This window comes from Heteronotia binoei, chromosome 5 (assembly GCF_032191835.1).
Source record: "Heteronotia binoei isolate CCM8104 ecotype False Entrance Well chromosome 5, APGP_CSIRO_Hbin_v1, whole genome shotgun sequence".
Classification (NCBI taxonomy): domain Eukaryota; kingdom Metazoa; phylum Chordata; class Lepidosauria; order Squamata; family Gekkonidae; genus Heteronotia; species Heteronotia binoei.
In genome coordinates this window covers 138,007,818-138,026,413 of record NC_083227.1, presented here as the reverse complement: position 1 = coordinate 138,026,413, position 18,596 = coordinate 138,007,818, and the positions used below count along the sequence as shown (strand labels likewise).

Genomic DNA, 18,596 nt, shown 5'->3' with positions numbered 1-18,596 from the left:
ATGATGGCAGTGGCTGCCTCAAGCACACAGAAATTTAAAATATTTTTTTTAAATTACAACAAAATTAAGGTGTGTGTTTTTTAAAAGATATGGAATGGCCAATGAGCCATGCCTGATTGGTTGGGTAGGGGAGAGTAAAGGAAATGGGTGATTTCTCAGAGTGGATATGGAACCCAATGATATGGGAGGATTAGGAAGAGCAAAGGGAGAGGAAGCAAAGGCCAGTGGGGGACAAGGGATGGACTTTCCCCTACTCTATGGCTGAGTCCAGATCGGCGGCTTGGGGCACACAGGAGGCATCCCAAATTGGGCTGGCTCAAAATGGAGTGGCGGAAGCCTGTCCACACGCTCCCCTGCCAAAGCACCCATATCCTACTTAGGAGGCACTCTGGTATGAGTCAGACAGCTGTAATGCACCATCCCCTCAGCTACGTTTGGGTTTCTTCCCCCCCCCCATTCATTTCAGTGACCATGCACCTATGCACCCATGTGCCTATGCACTTGGAAGCAATGGTTTTTTTTAAAAAAAGCTGGGAGTGGCTTGGGGTGGCCTGGTGGGTTCACACTGCCAATCCACCTTGCTTGTGCGCTCTGGCATTCAGATACCGGAAAGGCCGATGAAATACGGCACAAGAACTTGCTACCACTTCAGAAGTGGTAGCTTTTTGAGCCATCTCAGAGATGCCTAAGGATGGGGTGAGTACAGAAGTGGTATGGGAGGCAGATGTGCTTGTTTGGACTTGATTTTTTTATCTGTCTGGGAGCCATCACTGTGTCGGTCTGGACCCAGCCTGTCAAGTCTGCTGTATTTTTGGGAATATATTTTCTAACTCTGGTTCAGAAGCAAGGGATTCTGGGTCCATACTGAACACCGAATGCTGCTAGCTAACTCTCCTTCCCCCCCCCCCTCCTCCTAGCTATGCCTTTGTTGGGTAGTTTACTTTGAAATGCTGATATGGGAATGAGATGTTGGAGCCTTCTCAGACCAAAAGGGCTGTGGGAGTACATAGCGCCGCGGCTTTGGTGTGAGAATGAGAGATTAACATCCTAGTGTGAAAACCTGTTGTTTAGTGTACCCCGCCCGTAGGAATCCTTTGATCTACACCTTAAAAATGCTTGGTTCATGTTTGGTACCTTAGTCCTTCAATTGTTATCATGGTCTACTTTTCGGCTTTCAATAAACTAGAAGCTTGTTTTCAACCAAGGACTCGTTATTGAATCCAGCTGACTTGACATTTTGAAGGACTCACTTTATTGGAGTTCAACCTTTCCGGCAACTGAAAAGGCGATGTCCGATCAGCCTCCGGACAACAGGGAACTCCCAGCCAGAGCGGAGGGGCCCGAGACACCCTGGCACATCCACACTGCCAGAAGGACCGCGGCTTCCCCTCCCCAGTTCCAGTTGGTGGGCACCCCCTGGCAATACCAGCCGAGGACCTCGACCACGTTGATGGACCAGGCACCGATCCGCCGAGAGGCGATCATGACCCGCCACACCAAGCGGGTTCAACTGGCCGAAGCCACGGCTACCAACCCGGGAGAGCCGGAGGAAGGAGCCGAGGCGACCGCGGCCCAAGCCCCGGGCGGCGGGAGCGAAAGCGTAGAGTGCGGGGAGGAGGACGAAGGGGGGCTGAAACCCAAGGACCCGCACGACGAGGACTTCCAGATGTTCCGGTCAATGGTGCGCCGTGAGGTCGACGGGGCAGTGAGGGACCTCAAGGACCAACTACAGACCCTGACCGCCCAACTGGGGAGAGCGTTGGGAGTAACCGGGACTCGCCAACAGCAGCCGGGGCCAGGGGGGCCACGCGGCCGACCGAGCCAACCCCCACCCGCCGCTGTGGCGGCCACCCAGGCGCCGGCGGGCCCCGCCCCGGTCAGACAGCGAGACCTTGGGGGGAGCCGGGAGCTGGATGCAACATTCGACGGGGATCCGGAGGAGGTGAACTATTTTGCAATCCAAGCGAATAGTTACATGTACTATTGGGGAGATCTGTTCCCCGATGAAGTGAGCCGAGTGGCAAAGCTGCAAGATTTCTTTTCTCAGATTCATCGGGATGTACAGAAGGGGAAGGATGGACTGTGGTATAAAGGGGAGAAACTGTACATCCCGATGAATCTGAGAAAAGAAATCTTGCAGCTTTGCCACTCATCTAAATTGGCGGGCCACTTTGGCTATGTAAAGACGCTGCACCTAGTAAACCGGCAGTTCTGGTGGCCGTCCCTCCGAAGGGACGTGTCGGAATTCGCGACCAGCTGCCCAGTGTGCATAATGGCGAAGAAGAGAGGGGGGAAGCCCCCCGGTCTCCTGCAGCCGCTAGAAACAGCCAAACGCCCCTGGGCCATTGTGTCGATGGATTTTATAGTAGAGCTCCCCTCTTCACGGGGGAAGACAGTCATTTTGGTGGTAGTGGACACGTTTTCCAAGCAAGCCCATTTCATTCCCTGTGCCCAACTACCCACAGCCAGGAAGCTGGCCATCCTATTCTTCGATCACGTGGCCAAACACCATACAATCCCAGACAAAGTAATTAGTGACAGGGGGCCTCAGCTCGTTGCCACCTTCTGGCGGGAGTTCTGCAAACTATTAGGGATGGAGCAGGGGTTAAGTTCAGCATACCACCCCCAGACAGATGGACAGACGGAGAGAGTGAACGGGGTGCTAGAACAGTATTTACGATGCTTTGTGGGCCAACGCCAGGCAGACTGGGTAGACCTCCTCCCGTTTGCAGAGTACGCCTACAACAACAGCGCCCACAGTTCCACCAAAGCCTCCCCCTTCGCCACGGTGTTGGGATATGAGGGAAAGCCAATCCCGCTGCTGCCGGGGGGGGGAGAGCCCAGAAACGGGTTCTGCGTTTGAGCAATGGTGGCAAGGACCTAGCCAATACTGGCCCTCCATCCAGGAGAACTTAAAAGCAGCGAAGGAGGCTTACAAGAAGCAATATGATAAGTCTCATGTGCCAGTCTGGGAACTAAAGGTTGGGGACTCAGTGTACCTGTCAACGAAAAATCTACCTCTCTCCCAACCATCCAGGAAGTTGGCCTTTAAGTTCATAGGGCCTTTCAAGATCAAACGAGTGATTAACCCAGTAACTGTGGAGTTAGATTTGCCTCCGGCCCTTGGTAAAGTTCACCCTGTGTTTCATTGCAGCCTGCTGCGTCGAAGCCCAACCTCGACCAATTGGCATCAAACGGAATCAACGCCCCTCTCGGGTCGGGGGAGTGCAGAGCCCCCCCCCAGGCTTCAAAGCACGAAAGCATGATCAAGAACAACCTCGAGCCCGCACCGTAGGGGGGGCTTAGGGGGGGCAGTATGTCAAGTCTGCTGTATTTTTGGGAATATATTTTCTAACTCTGGTTCAGAAGCAAGGGATTCTGGGTCCATACTGAACACCGAATGCTGCTAGCTAACTCTCCTCCCCCCCCCCTCCTCCTAGCTATGCCTTTGTTGGGTAGTTTACTTTGAAATGCTGATATGGGAATGAGATGTTGGAGCCTTCTCAGACCAAAAGGGCTGTGGGAGTACATAGCGCCGCGGCTTTGGTGTGAGAATGAGAGATTAACATCCTAGTGTGAAAACCTGTTGTTTAGTGTACCCCGCCCGTAGGAATCCTTTGATCTACACCTTAAAAATGCTTGGTTCATGTTTGGTACCTTAGTCCTTCAATTGTTATCATGGTCTACTTTTCGGCTTTCAATAAACTAGAAGCTTGTTTTCAACCAAGGACTCGTTATTGAATCCAGCTGACTTGACACAGCCTATGAGTCCTTATACGTTTTCTGTTTGTATTATATATTTCACATACATGGTAATTAGTAATTAGTATAGTATAACCCTAGGAGGATTTATGGGGAGGGATACATGCTTTGGCAATTCTTATTCTCCAGATCATTCCTCTAGGATTATATCAGGTTCTTGTTTTTGTATCCCATCGGGGGTTTCTTTTTCTTTAACTGAGAATTAACTTATCTAAATTTCTATGGCTCCTGAAGCTTGTTCAGTACTCACTGTTCAATTTTTAGTGGGTGCTTTGGTTAATGAATACCTGGAGAGTTGTCTGAGTATGTCTATGCTGGCCAGATTTTTCTGTTTTTGTGATAGTCCTAAAGCACCCACATCACTATTGGACATTTTGTTGTTGTTCAGTTGCACAGTCGAGTTCAACTCTTTGCGACCCCATGAACAAAGTCATGCCAGGCCCTCCTCTCTTCCACCATCCTCCAAAGTCTGCTCAAATTCGTGTTTGTTACATCAGTAACGTTGTCCAGCCATCTCATCTTTTGCCGGCCCCTTCTTCTTTTGCCTTCTGTCTTTCCCAGCATCAGGATCTTCTCCAGCAAGTGCTCCCTTCTCATTTGGTGGCCAAAGTATTTGAACTTCAGCATCTGACTTTCCAGGGAACAGTCTGGGTTGATTTCCTTTAGGACTGACTGGATCTTCTTGCAGTCCAAGGGACTCTCAAGATTCTTCTCCAGCTCAAAAGCATCTGTTCTTCTGCGCTCGGCCTTCCTTATGGGCCAGCTCTCACGGCCGTAGATTACTACTGGGAATACCATCGCTTTAACTATACGGACTTTTGTTGGCAGGATGATGTCGCTACTTTTTATTATAGTGCCCAGGTTCACCATAGCTGTCCTCCCAAAGAGCAAACGTCTTTTAATTTCATGGACATTACAACATACAATTATAAGAGGACGAGTTTAATTGTAAATAACATTTTGCTTTCAGTCATTTGTTAGAAACTTGTAAGCATTCCTGCTTCTTACAACACAGAACCCAGAAATACTCCTAACAAGCAGCAATCCAGCTTCCTCTTTCTAAAAAAAGAAGAAGCATCAATTGCCAGGCTGCAAATCTTGCCAATCTAATAACTAAGTGTGTAGCTTGGATCTCCTTTGGGAAGGGGCTAATTCTTGTCAGCATCAAAGCCTTTTTTCTATCCTAAAACAATCAGTTGCCCCTGGAAAGTTACCTGAATGACTTTCTGAGTCTGGATATCGAGGATCATTATTCTATTCCACTTAGGTTGCGTTACATAAATATATTTATCTCTGACATTGACAGCAGAAGCCCAGAGGCAGGACTGAACGGTTTCACCTTCAACTCTAGGACAGATTTCTGCCTGAAATAAAAAAAAAATGAAAGTCAGTTTAATCAGTTTAAGTTCAGTGCTGTGATCTAGACAGTCTGCCCTGTTGAATGATGGAGGGAAATAATAGATGGTATTAAGAAAAAAATGATAAGTTTGTTTTTATAGTCAGGAACATGAAATTATTGTCTGCATTGAGTGCATTCAAATCTAGATCTACTGAGCTACTGCAAACTTACATTTATATTCAGACTAGCACATATTTAAACAAGCAGTCTCTGTGACTATAAATAAATATGTAATTGTCTGGACAATAGCTCATAAACCACAGAGGTTCATAACTCAGTCTAGGTTCAGTGTATAAGTAAACCCACACAAGATTCAAAGTTTAAAGGCTCTAGGGTGGCTGAGTAAGGAAACACTTGTGCCTCAAACAGGACTGGATCTACATGTTTTTTGAGGGGGCCAAAATTTTTTAAAAAATGATGCCCCCTTTTGGATCATTCTATCTTATGGTCCCGTAGAATACAATGGACTCCATACCCAATTTGGCGCCCCCTCCCTCCCGTCAGCGCCTGGGCAAGCACCCCCCTCTAGATCTGGCCCTGGCCTCAAAGGGTCATTGTCAGTCAGAGTATACAATACTAGGCTCAGTATAAGGCAGGTAAATATTTGTTGTCAAATGGGATTCAAATGTTACTTTTTATGTTCTGGAGGTATCCTCTATGTAATGGAGTGGAAAAGAGGAGATTATATCCTACAGAGTTACTGTGAAATTAGGGCATGTTTCCATCCCATCCTCTAGCTGTTATTCATCTGGCATATTGGTTTGAACTGAGTTTCATGCAGTGAAAGAGGAAGACGGCCAGGCTCTGCCTGGATGGTATCCTGCCCTGCAAAGGAGAATATTTGACTGATAATGCTGCAGCAGAGGTCTAGCAACAGAAAAACTTGATTATTATATTCAGCTTCCCCCCTCTCTCTAATGAAAACTGTGGTCAGGCAAGAGCATAGTTATTTGAGGTTGTTCTTACTCCTCCTTGGGACTTGGCACAGGGCTCCAGGGAGGGGTTCTTTGGCTATGCCTCCCAGGACAGATTTGTCAGTGAGCTACTGGACAAGCAGCTTGGCCCACATCACTCAAGCATGTGGAGAATTCCAGATATTTTACATAAATGTGAGCATGTGCACAAATAAAAAATGGTCTCAGCATTTATTAACAGTATACATTTTTGTGAGAGATGCACAATCATGTAAAAAAAAAAATCTGTTTTGTTTCTGAAACAGGATTGCCAGGTTCCCTTGTGGTGCTGGTGGGGGGGGGGGAGTTGTTCTGGCAATGGGTGGGATGTCCTGTGATATGCTGATGTTATCCAGAAGTTACATCATTATATCGGTGATGTCAGTGACTACTAGCTATTGTGACCAAAGGGACCCTTCACATCCAGAGACAGTAAGCCTCTAAATATCAATGTGTCCTGTTGGCTCTCCAGGTTAAATGGTTGGCCACAGTATGAAGTTGCTGGACTAGATGGACTACTGGTCTGATCCAGCAGGACTCTTCATATTCTTAATATTACCTGCAGCTTCTACACAAGACATAAAGCTGTGCTATCAAATGGGGACTTATTATGCCAAGGTGAATGTATATAGCTCATTCAGACACTTATGATTTAGTAGGACATATTATTGATCCTAAACCTTTTGAAATGATGAAGCAGTGGATGAAAACAGAACTTTACTATTTTCTGTCCATTCAGATATACAGTTAATGTTGTTTGCATTACTATGGGCTGAATCTTGTCTAAATTCTATGCACAAAAGTGCAACTTCTCCACTCTTCCCTCCTGAAACAGACTCCAATGCCCCATGAAATGCTGCTTTGTGGAGACAGGGGATACTTGGGAAAGCCATGAGGGGTGAGTTGCCTCCTACTTATGCATAAAGATCCTTTTTGAAGGGATCCAACCCTTTGTCACCATTCTTGTATTTGAAACTCAAGCAGAATTTCCCTTTCTTTTTTGAAGACATTCCAAATTTGTGGTATTCCATTCTGCCTAGATAAATACATGGAACTGTGAGAGCAAGATTGATGTAGTGCAGGGGTGCTGAACTCATTTGTTATGAGGGCCAGAACTGACATAAATGAGATCTTGTTGGGCTGGGCCATGTCAGGTTGGGCCGGGCCATGTCGGGCTGAGCCGTGTGTGTTCCTATTTAAGATTAGGTAGTAGAGATATAGACTTTATAAAGGACACAAACAATTTTTTTTTAAAAAAAACCTTAACGCATGCTTAAAACATTAGTACTCATTGGTCCTAAAGGTGCTTTCTTTGTATTTCTCCCATGGGAACTGGGCAAAGGAAGCTCTGGCTCTTTCCTTCCTTCCCCAGGGGACCAGGGGGAAGGATCCTCAGTTTATAGACCCCCCCAAGGGAGGAGCCTCAGCCAGTTGCGAAAATAAGAGGTTTTGCTCTGTAGCTCCTATGCAATTGAGCAAGCCTTGCAAAGCAAGCTGTTATGCACAAGGAAGCAAGAGATAGGGAGAAGGAAGCAGATGACAGCCAGTTGCTCAGGGGCCTGATAGGAGCCCTCTGAGGGCCTGATTCAGCCCCAGGGCCACATGTTTGACACCCCTGGTGTAGTGGCTTAAGCGACTAGCAGAAAATTCTGGTTCAACCTTTCCTTCTGTCATGAATCCACTAGGCAGCCTTAGACAAAATATAGTTCCTCAGGCTTACAACATCTGTATGAGGTAATAGCAGGATAAAGATTGCAACGTGTACATTAAATGCGTTAAACACCCCCAAAGTGCTATAGAAATGCTTAGTGTTATTATTATGGCACTAGGGTTCCATGACTTCACTTAAAAGAATATTTAAAAAGTCTCCTCTGTATTTCCATTTCATTTCTATCATAACTTTTTTCTTCTGCCTTCCCAATACACTTTTCACATTTAACACAGGCAAGGAAAAATATCACAAACTTACATAACTGGTAAAAATTACGTCGTTTGGTTTGATATGTCTCTGGATCTCACAGTCATTTGGCTGAATTACTGTGATACCATCATCAGCAAAGACATAGAACATGTTTCCCACACTAAGACCTTGAGAGAAAAGAAAAAAGAAGAGAGAGAAAGCAGGGGGAAAAGAAAACATGGCATAACTTCCTAAGTCTGAAAACAAATATGCAGGCAAAACAAACAAAACACCATTAAAAAAACTAGTAATTGGGATGCTTGTGGTGCATTCACAAAGTCTGGGTTCATGTCACAAGTTGGACTTCAAAGTGTGAGGAGGGAGGTATAGACTCAAAAATGCATTGCCTTGGTGGTAGTGATCAAGTAAGTGACTTAGGATCATGTGATTTACAAAATTCCCATCACGTATTTGACAAAATTCCCACAAAATGCATACATAGTTCTTTCTTTCCTATTAGAAACAGTCTGATATTCATTTTGCTTTTCAGAATCTGTTTCCAGTGCAGGAAATGTACATAAATCTGCACATAAACATAATTTTAACACACACCAAAAAAAGTGTAGCTTGTTCCAAGAAATACTCCTTACAATGTGATATGGCCATTGGGAGGAAATCTTTACAGCCACCAAAGCAAAGACATTTTTGAAATTTTGCAAACTGTAATTCACAAATGTGGGATCTTTTGGCATCGCAACAGCACTCATCTATCAAAACTGGGGCATTCCAGAAGCTTTATGAAAATAGCCTGCCAACAGATTTCAAATAAGAGATTGTAGTCTACATTTCTGTTTTGTCAGAAATGTTCTGTAACATTAATAGTTCACTTTCCATTACATGCAGAAGCAGTAATGAATAGCTTGTATGCCATACTGGGGAATCTTTTATTTCATTTGTTCACATTTAGATATTCCATAAATAGATTATTATAATGACCAATGTCATCCCTAATAATGTTGATAGTGTACTTATCTGCCAAACTTCCATAGTTCTGCTACTGAGAAATTGTGGGGGGGGGGGGTTGTTTTTGTTTTGCCATGGTATATAAATTCTTAGTTATAAAAAGCATCTCATCTTTTGCACGTGAATGTTAAATCTGTTTAGGGCTGAAAAGTTACGAGGGTGTTAATCACAAAAGGCAAAGTTCCATCAAGGTTAATCATTTTTCGTTCCCATCTAATCCGGAGGGAGACAATGAAGAGCACTCTCATTGAACAATGCTATCTTTAAAAGTGCTTAACATGAGCTGGGTAGTATCCTGACAGTTAATAAAGAAAATTTATTTTGCACACAACATTCATGAGTAAAATTTATTTAGCTCACAACATTCATGCAATGTTTGCTCTATTGACTTAATTAAATGTGTCATATGATAGAGCAAATGTGCCTGTAGCACAGATCCTGCAAACAATTGTGCAATGTAATTTGTAAGATTTCCCCACCCTCCCCATGTCAATTACTTGGTAACTAAGCATGATTTTTATGTAGTGTGAATTCAGCATATGAGCTTTAACCTTTTAATTATACCACAGAAATACCCCAGTTAAGGCATCAAAGTGGATCTAGGAGCAATGATAGTTAAATGTGATGCTGCAGTGAGAGATCATGCATTTTTCTGTACTATCATCACCATTGTAGGACTGAAGTATTTTAGGGTTAAAGTATCTTAGACTGACATTTTCAACATGTGTGGACAAAAATCCTTTCTTGCCACATGTACACAGTTCCTGTAAGTTCCAATGGGGACTGAATACATAAATGAAAAGGCAGGATTTGGCCCTTGATGCAATGAGCGCACATTTCTGCAGATGTTGAAAATCGGGGACATTTTAAAACAAATGATAACAAACATGCAGTAACTTATGATCATTGTGAACTGTGCCTATGAGCAGATACATGCACATTAACCATCCTTTTCTCTATGAACATTTCATTAAAAATGCATGTTCACATATCAGTTGCCCTGCCCTAAAGCAGATTTTAATAACAATGTCATTCAGATCTTGTTACTCATGCATTAGTGGTTTATATTATGGGCTTGTAAATTTTCCATTAAGGAAAACATTACAATTTGTGCTCTGATCTCCACTACACCAGTCAAGCATTGCACAATATTTCTAAATCTAGTTTTATTAATTTAAAATATTTTCTTCTGATTAGTATATTTTAAACAAGATTTTAGCTCTTTGCTTACTGGGCCATGGATTTCTTATGAGTAGATATAAAAATCTTGTTTAATTTAGCTATGTGAAAGCTCCTTCTGATATCAGAAAACAACACTTAGCAATATAGCGATGTATTGGATAATAGAATTATAGACATGATTATGTTTCCCCATTCAAACAAACAAAATATATTGCTTTGATATCATATCATATCATAGGCATGTTTGTAATCAGGAGTATGTTTCTAAGCCTTTAGGTGTAATAAATTTAGAAGACCTAATAAAAGTAGTAATGACTCCAGTTGTAGAATTTATTAATCAAATAGTAATTGTAACTATGACTATTGCTTTAGTTCAATAACTTCCATTTGAAGCAGCTTCAGTAACTCCTTTCCCATACTTAAAATATGTAGTTGGATAGGATTACTTTTAAAGAACTCTGATAAATATAATATGGATGCTTGAAACGAAGGCTTCTGGGTCCCCCCCTCCCCCGGTCACCAGTGGGAGATGAGGGGTATTTGGTGGCCAGATCCAGGCTGGGAAAAACTCCTGGAGATTTGGGAATGGAGCCTGGGGAGGAAAGGGCTACAATGCCATGCAGTCTGATGCCTAAAGCATCCATTTTCTCTAGGGGAACTGATCTCTGAAGTCTGGATATGAGCTATAATTCTGGGGGATCCCAAGGTCCTGCCTGGAGGCTGGCATCCTTACTTGAGATATGCAATTCTTAAAGCATCAAAACACCACTAACACTCCAAAAGAAACTTTGGTCATTTTAGGATAGTGTGTTCATATTTTCTCAAAAGTATTTCATTTTTTTGTGTGTTTATTGCAAAACAGAGGCATTACATCTCCAAGAGACAAAATGGCAGGATCACATGCTACCCATAGAGACCTTTGTACATTTGTAATAAGTCTATACAGAATAGTAACTTCATCACATTGGGGTAATTTTTAATTGTTCAAATTACCCAGTGATTAATTTACCTCAACTACAAAAGTATTTGAAAGAGAAACCGAATCAGTACATGTCTCACCCTATTTAGTTTCTATTTGAGTAAGACTAATAAAGTTTATGACCTAGAGCGTGACAATCAAATATATGTGAAGCTTCAGATAGCTTACTTGCAAACTGTCAAATGGTCATGTTTATTATAGACTTGTGCATAAGAGTTCATTTTGCTTCTTTTGTGTTATTAATTCCAAAAGGGACTGTTTTGCTGTTAAGGTGTGTTTTGTAATTGTTTCTTTTGTTATTGTTGTTTCATGTTCATAATCCTATTTTTGTTACTATTTCCTACTAGTTTAAGTAGAAGACCTTTCATTGTTTTCTAATCAAATTGGACAAAATTTGGGGGATTGTAGAATCCCTGGAGGACACCCACATTGCCATTTTCAGACAGATAGTATAAAGGCACCTATGTTTAGCATTAAAGTCTACTGGATAACTGATATTAAAAATTCCAAGCAGTTAAACACAGACAGCACTGAGCCTGAAGAACTGTAGCATAAGGAAATGGTGGACTGACAAGACAAGGGCATTTGATGACGAAAGAAGAGTAAGGCATTTGGGCAGCCAGACAGCAGCAGTAGGACTCTGAGGCGAAATTGCTTGGATGAAGTATAACATTTGAACAGCAGCAAGTGAGCAAAGGAATGCAGATTGCAAGGGAAGATTTGGCACAACAGGACAGGCATTGATAGGGAAGGCAAAGTTCCACCCCAGGACTGAAATACCTCACACATCTATATAATGCTAGTGGCTACAACTTGCAGTTAATCAAGAAACCCAGAGCTTCTATCCTCCCTCCCACTAAGGAACACTATGTTCCTGATTCCCTTATTAGAAAAACTCTGGCTGCCTTGTAAAAGTGAAACCAACAGGGGGTTAGAAATAGCAATAATGAAAGAAACCTGAACAAAATTAAAGAAAAACCTTTTGTGTTGTTATAGGCTGCTTAAATGGGGAATATGTTTCATATTAATTATAATTGCAAAACGCCCTATTTTAGTAAGTATTGTAATTAATAAAAAAAAATACACATGTTTATTTTAACCACATGCCACATTTGAACACAACATTTTAAAATATGGCTAGGGTTGCCAACTCTGGGTTGGGAAATTCCTGGCACTTTTGGGGTGGAGCCTTGGAGAGGGTGGGATTTGGGGATGGGTGGAACCTCAGTGGGGTATAATGCTATAGACAAAGCCAGCGCGTCCGTAAGGCAAGATTTGGCAGTTGCCTCGGGCACCGGCTCTTGGAGGGGCACGTTTATCCAACTTTCCCAGCCTCTGTGCGCCCAGAAACAATGCAGCGCCTTTCAGTCCTGGGCTTTGGACTTACTTCCTGGGAAACATGCCTGGGATCTTGCCGGGAGTGGGCTGCTTTCCCCTTTGCCTGTCCACTTGGAAGCACTACTGAAACCCCGCGGGATTTACTCACAAGCAAGCCTGCTTAGAAATCAGGGCCTCTTTCCCCCCTCCAAAGGCCTGGGCATTCCTTGCTCACCTCGCTCGCTTTACACTCGCATGGCAGCGTCCCACATGATCACATGCTTTGTGAAGGAAGGGTGCTGCCTTATGCAATTGCTGGCAGGGCGGCCCCAGGCCTGAAGGAGTCCCTTGTCTGCCACTGCAGCAGCTGCTAGACAACAGAGAATGGAAAGCAAGAAGGGAGGGGGGAGCAAAGCATGCAGGGGCTGGGAGAGTTCTTCCGACCCCTGTGCTCCAAGAAACAACAGCACATGGTGACATGTGATGTCATCATGCCCTGGGTGTGCAAGCTATGCATGCGCACAAAGAAATTACAGGAGTGGGGGGAATGGGTGCGTGTCAGGACTCTGCCGTGGGTGGCAGAACCCCACACATCAGCCCTGGCTATAGAGTCTACTCTCCAAAGTGGCCATTTCCCCAATGGCAACAGATCTCTGTAGACAGGACATCAGTCACTATTCCAGGGAATCTCTATACCCCACCTTCATAATGTACTGCAGTATGGCTCCTTCATAATGCACTGCAGTGGCATGCAAGCAACATCCCACAGTGCTACAGTCATGTCTGAAAGGCTGGACCAACATGTGCATGGCCAGCCATGTGGGTCTTCCCATCCACTTGTCATCTTCCTTTCCTGTCCTGAATGACAATTACCTGGGAAGAACCCATACAATTTTCCCCACCCACATGTTACCATGATGGCATTGGATAAAGAGATGGAAAATACCTTCTGTGCACTGTTTTAACATATGAAGGATCCCTCTGCTGATTCTAAGAAGGCTTTTAGGGTTATTTCAACAAGTATACAAGCTACAATTAATGTAATATCTGCAAATATAGGGTTCATTATATGTAATTCTGATCCAGCTGAATGTACAAGTGTCAAACAAAATAAAATGGGAAGGGTTTGTAGAATCTTTCGGGATCAAGTGCCATGTTCTACTGGAGAAAGTTTTCCTTCCAGATGTTTCGTTCTCAGCTGCGGAGAACATCCTCAGTGGCGTTGCAGCCGGAGCAGGCGCTCGGACCTTCTTGGCTGCTGTGCATTGAGTGAGTTAGTGGCACTCACTCAATGCACAGCAGCCAAGAAGGTCCGAGCGCCTGCTCTGGCTGCAACACCACTGAGGATGTTCTCCGCAGCTGAGAACGAAACGTCTGGAAGGAAAACTTTCTCCAGTAGAACACGGCACTTGATCCCGAAAGATTCTACAAACCCTAATGATGTTACCAGCTGTGAAGACCTGAAATCTTTGATAAAATGGGAAGGGTTTGCAATGTTTAAAGGAAGGAGTACAGGTGCTTTGAAACATATTTATCCATTAAAACTTTGTCCCTGAAGAATGTGGCTTAGGATATAATCTTCTATATAAATAGTGAATATGAACAAATTACGGCTAGAATTTTTATGTGTAAATAAGAGCATGATGTACTTGCAGTTTACTTAAAACACACTGCATTTTGACTATGATAGCATTTTTGTTAAAGATTAAAGGTTTTGCAATCTATCATTAGTTTTTGATATTAACTTTCTAAATACCTATTTTGTGACATGGAAAAAACTTAACTCCCCCATCCCTTGAAAACTTAGATTACTATTGTACTAGCAATATTTTACTAATTTTTGTATTGGTCTGTCTGTAAATTATGCTGGTATTTATACCAGAGACCCCTGTGGTTAGTGGCAAGTTAGTGGAAAATGGCCTGTTATGGAATTATTAAAGCAGACAAGCACATTATCACTACAACAAAACAATTTCACTGCAGTACCTTCCTCTCGCCACAGTATGTTTGCAACTGCAGCATCAGAGAAATGGGAGAGCCAGAAAATAGTCAAGGAAAGGAAACAAAAAACAATGTCAACATATAATTGCAGCAGTTAAACAGATTTAACACTCAAGTTTGGTTAATAAAAACCAAATACTGCTAATTAAAGCAAACTAGGACATCAGAATAAGGGTTTGACAAAATTTTTCTCACCAATTTAAACTATTTCCTTTTGAAGTTTTTCCTTGTCAAAGCCTTCCAACACAAGAAACTCCCATTAAAATCAACTTTTTTGAATTTTCCTGAGTAAAGATTGCAAAACATGTTTTATCAATCTCACAGGAAGATTGTGCGGCTACAATAAATGCCTTTAATTTTGTAGAATTCCATGAAAACAGTGATCACATAAAAATTCTGTAAAAGTAATATTTTCTGTCAGATAATCAGAACAAATACTAAATAGACCTCATTCCTTTCACTGAACACTTTCACATGAAAAGGATTTTTAATATTAAAAAGCTGAATTACATGGATCACCATTATTCATTATGTTCACTAACATTTATTTATATTTCATAGAAATATTACTGAAGCTTAGCCTACTCTGAGCAATGGTAAATCAGCATCTGCCATTAAATACACATTTTAAAATACATTTGCTAAAGAATTTAAAATGCACATTTGCTAGGGAATTACAGTCATTTCCTGCTCCCTCGAACTGTTCCTTTGTAATTCAGATATGTATGATAAATTCATGCATTACATTTTTACATATATGTGCCTAATATTTCATTAGGACTCTTTTAAAAAGTAACGCCGCCTCTTCTCTTTCCTGCCTTTTTTTTTTAGCATTGTACAATGTTAACTTAATCCATGCAGTAATACTTCTATTACTTGCTGTTTTATTTGGACTATATGCATTTTCCTTATCTACCACTAAACCCCCTTTTTTCAGTGTTTATTGCTCATTGTTTACTGCAGATGTTATGAACATTTTTGTTATGAATGTTGTTAAATTAAGAATGTGACTTTTCCAGTACAACATTCTAGTTCCTATGACAATGCAGAGGATGATGAATATTTTTTAAAAGGTCCAAAAGTTGCTGTTCTGTAATGGGTCATTTGGGCACTGGTGGGTTTAGAGTAGGGCAGATTACACACACAAACTGAGCTTTTAGATACCTTTAAGAGAAATAATCCTTTGATTTTCAGAAAAAAATGAGACTTTCTGTAGAATATTCTATGTATCTTTTCTAGTCAGAACACAGTCTTGCAAATATTTCACAAGCAGGAGTCCATTAAGTTTCAGTGTAATTTCACTAGTGATCAGTTCCAGATCACTCCAGATTAGTTCTAATCTCTCTGTGGAATCCATTTGTTATTCATTGCCATTTCAGAATCTCTGTGATGATCACAAAATAGGTCTGGAAAGTTTCTAGACCTCAATGTAATACTAAATATGTCTAGAGGCATGCAAAAAAGTTCTTTTTTAAAACCAATTTGGGTGTACTGGACCCCAAAAATATTGGTATTCCCAAAGATTCCTGAATATCAGTATGGGTATTGTACTGGTGTTTGGGTAGATATTAAGAAACCCGAATTTATTTGGCTCCATTATACCCTATGGGGCCAAATGTCACTTGCCAAGTCATACCCATGGTGTCCTGACTCAGCAAGTGAACGGATGGCATTTAAACTTTAAACACCTTCAGTTTGCTTGTTGCGTCATGCTGCCATGGTGGCCTGACTCAGCAAGCAAACTGAAGGAATTTAGCCACACCCAATAAAAGGTGAATAATATTGACATTTATTCGGGTGTGGCTATTTCAGTAGCCAAATACAGATCTCTGATCTGTACTGTGTTGAATAAATGCTTGAAAAATACTGCTAAGGTAATACTGCTAAGGTTTTTTTTTTTTTTTTTAAAGAACAGCAAGAGGGGGGAAATGGGGAGGAGCATTCGTACATCCACTGTAGGTGTTTCCTAAATCTCTTGGAGAATTCATAGAACACTGTGGATGTGGTGATGTCCCTTCTTACTATTCAACTTGAAGTGGCGTCACCTTGTGACACTCCTCACCAGACTGCCTTCAAAAAGCTGCCAGGCATTCTCATGGGATGGCTGGTAATCAAAGGCTATTTTGGATTAGTTACTGACACAGATCACCCCATTCAGGTTTGGAGAAGCACAGTCTTCAAGACAGTTTATATGCTTTTGTATGTTGCTAGTGGCTTTTGAGGAAGCATGCTGAATGCTTAATGTATTTTTTCTAGGCTTAATTTTGTATTCAATCTTAAAATAAAGGAGAATAACAACAACAAAGACACAGCCAGAATTGTTTGGTAGTTAGAGTGTCTGACTAGGATCTGGAAGGTCCAGGTTCAAATACCTGTTCTGCCATGGAAACTCACTGGGTGACTTTGGGTCAGTCACACACTCTCAGCTAATCTACCTCACATAGCTGTTGTTAGGATAAAATGGAGGTGCAGAGGATGATGCAAGTTGCTTCAGTTCACATTAGGGAGAATAGTGAGGTATAAATAAATAAAGCACAGTGTCCATCAAAAAACCCATATGTGCTCTGTGCAGAATGTCAGAACTGGATTTCAAATAGTTTTGCAAAGCAATAGCAATTAGACATTCACAGAGATCTGACTGCACTCTACTACACTGAATCCCTCCATTTCTCCAAGTCATTCAGGACAATATGTATGATTTTCCCCTCTCAGCTTTTCCTTCAAAACACTGTTGTGGGAGAAGCCAGGCTAAAAGAGAGCAATTGGACCAAGGACGATCCAGGAGCTTCATGGCCTATTGGGGATTTGAATGAGATTTTTCCTACACTGTCTCCATTGATTCATTAGGGATAGGTGTCAACTGCATTTGTGTTGTGCAGTTTGTGGTTCATGACTGAATCATGAACTGAACCACAAACTGAACTGAAGGGATATGCTGGTTTGAACTGAACTGAAATGGTTCATGGACCATTTAAAGCTTAAAACACTGCTTTTTGCTCCTCAAGAAAGTGAGGGGAGTAGAAAGCAGGGATTTAAATAGTTTGAAGTCATTTAACCCAAACAACTGAGCAGCACTCCAGCTCAGCTAATAGATTTAAATGGCTCTGAGCCATTTAAACTCTCTAGTTCTGCTCCCTACCACTTCAAAGTGTGTGGGGGGGGGGACCAGAGGGTCAAATATGGGGTGAAATGCCTCCTTTCACCCTGGCCAGCAAAAAAGGAAGAGACAATGTTCCTCTTGGGAGGCACTTCACCCCCTCCTGTCTGCTAACCACAGCCAGCAGAAGGGTGAGTGTGAAATGCCCCCAGGCAGAAGAAGAAGAAGAAGAAGAAGAAGAAGAAGAGATTGGATTTATACCTCATCCTTCACTTGGAGTCTCAGAGTGGCTTACAATCTCCTTCCTCTTCCCCTTCCCACAATAGACACCCTGTAAGGTATGTGGGGCTGAGAGAGCTCTCCAAGATCTGTTCTTGAGAGGAACAGTTCTGAGAGAGTTATGACTGACCCAAGACCATAGCAGCAGGTGAAGGGGCAGGAGTGGAGAATCAAACCCAGTTCTCAAATATTAGAATATGTGCACTTAACCATTATAGCAAACTGGCTCTCAGCACATCACCTCTTCCTTTCTGCTGGCCCAGCTGTTTCAGACCCACTTGCGAAGCCCCAGTCAGCTGAACGGGCAGGGAGAGACTTCTCCATGCAATCTGAGCTGTCTCAGGCCCACTCACAAAACCCATTCAAAGGAGCTGCACCAGACACCCAGAGGGAAGAGACTTCTCTGCACAGGCTCAGCTGCCTTGGGGTGCCTGGCACAGCCCCTATAAAGGGGCTGTGTGAGTAAGCCTAAGACAGGTGGGCCAGCAAAGATAAGTCTCCCTGATCGTTCAGTTGTCACTTTCCGGCTCCCTCATGCAGCCCATTCAAAGGGACTGCTCCAGGCAGCTTGAGGTGGGGCTGAAGTGTCCTTGGGAAGTGGGGGTGAAGTGCCCCTGGGAAGACACTTCACCGCTTCCATTTAAACTCTTTTCTGCTACCTGTGAAAACCTGGTGTTTCTTTGGAAGCAGAAAGCAGGGCTATT

At 42.7% G+C, this 18,596-nt stretch overlaps 1 protein-coding gene across 2 annotated transcripts in view; it reads right to left on the bottom strand.

Moving 5' to 3' along the window:
- FSTL4 (follistatin like 4) overlaps nt 1-18,596 on the bottom strand; it is a 944,621-nt gene that overhangs the window by 20,419 nt on the left and 905,606 nt on the right. The window contains exons 10-12 of one of the 2 annotated variants that reach the window (XM_060240476.1): nt 14,502-14,528; nt 8,084-8,202; nt 4,977-5,126 (exon numbers count right to left, since the gene is read on the bottom strand). In XM_060240476.1, coding sequence (XP_060096459.1) covers nt 4,977-5,126; nt 8,084-8,202; nt 14,502-14,528 — 296 coding nt within the window. The remainder of the gene's footprint in view (nt 1-4,976; nt 5,127-8,083; nt 8,203-14,501; nt 14,529-18,596) is intronic. The other variant, XM_060240477.1, reaches the window with a different exon arrangement.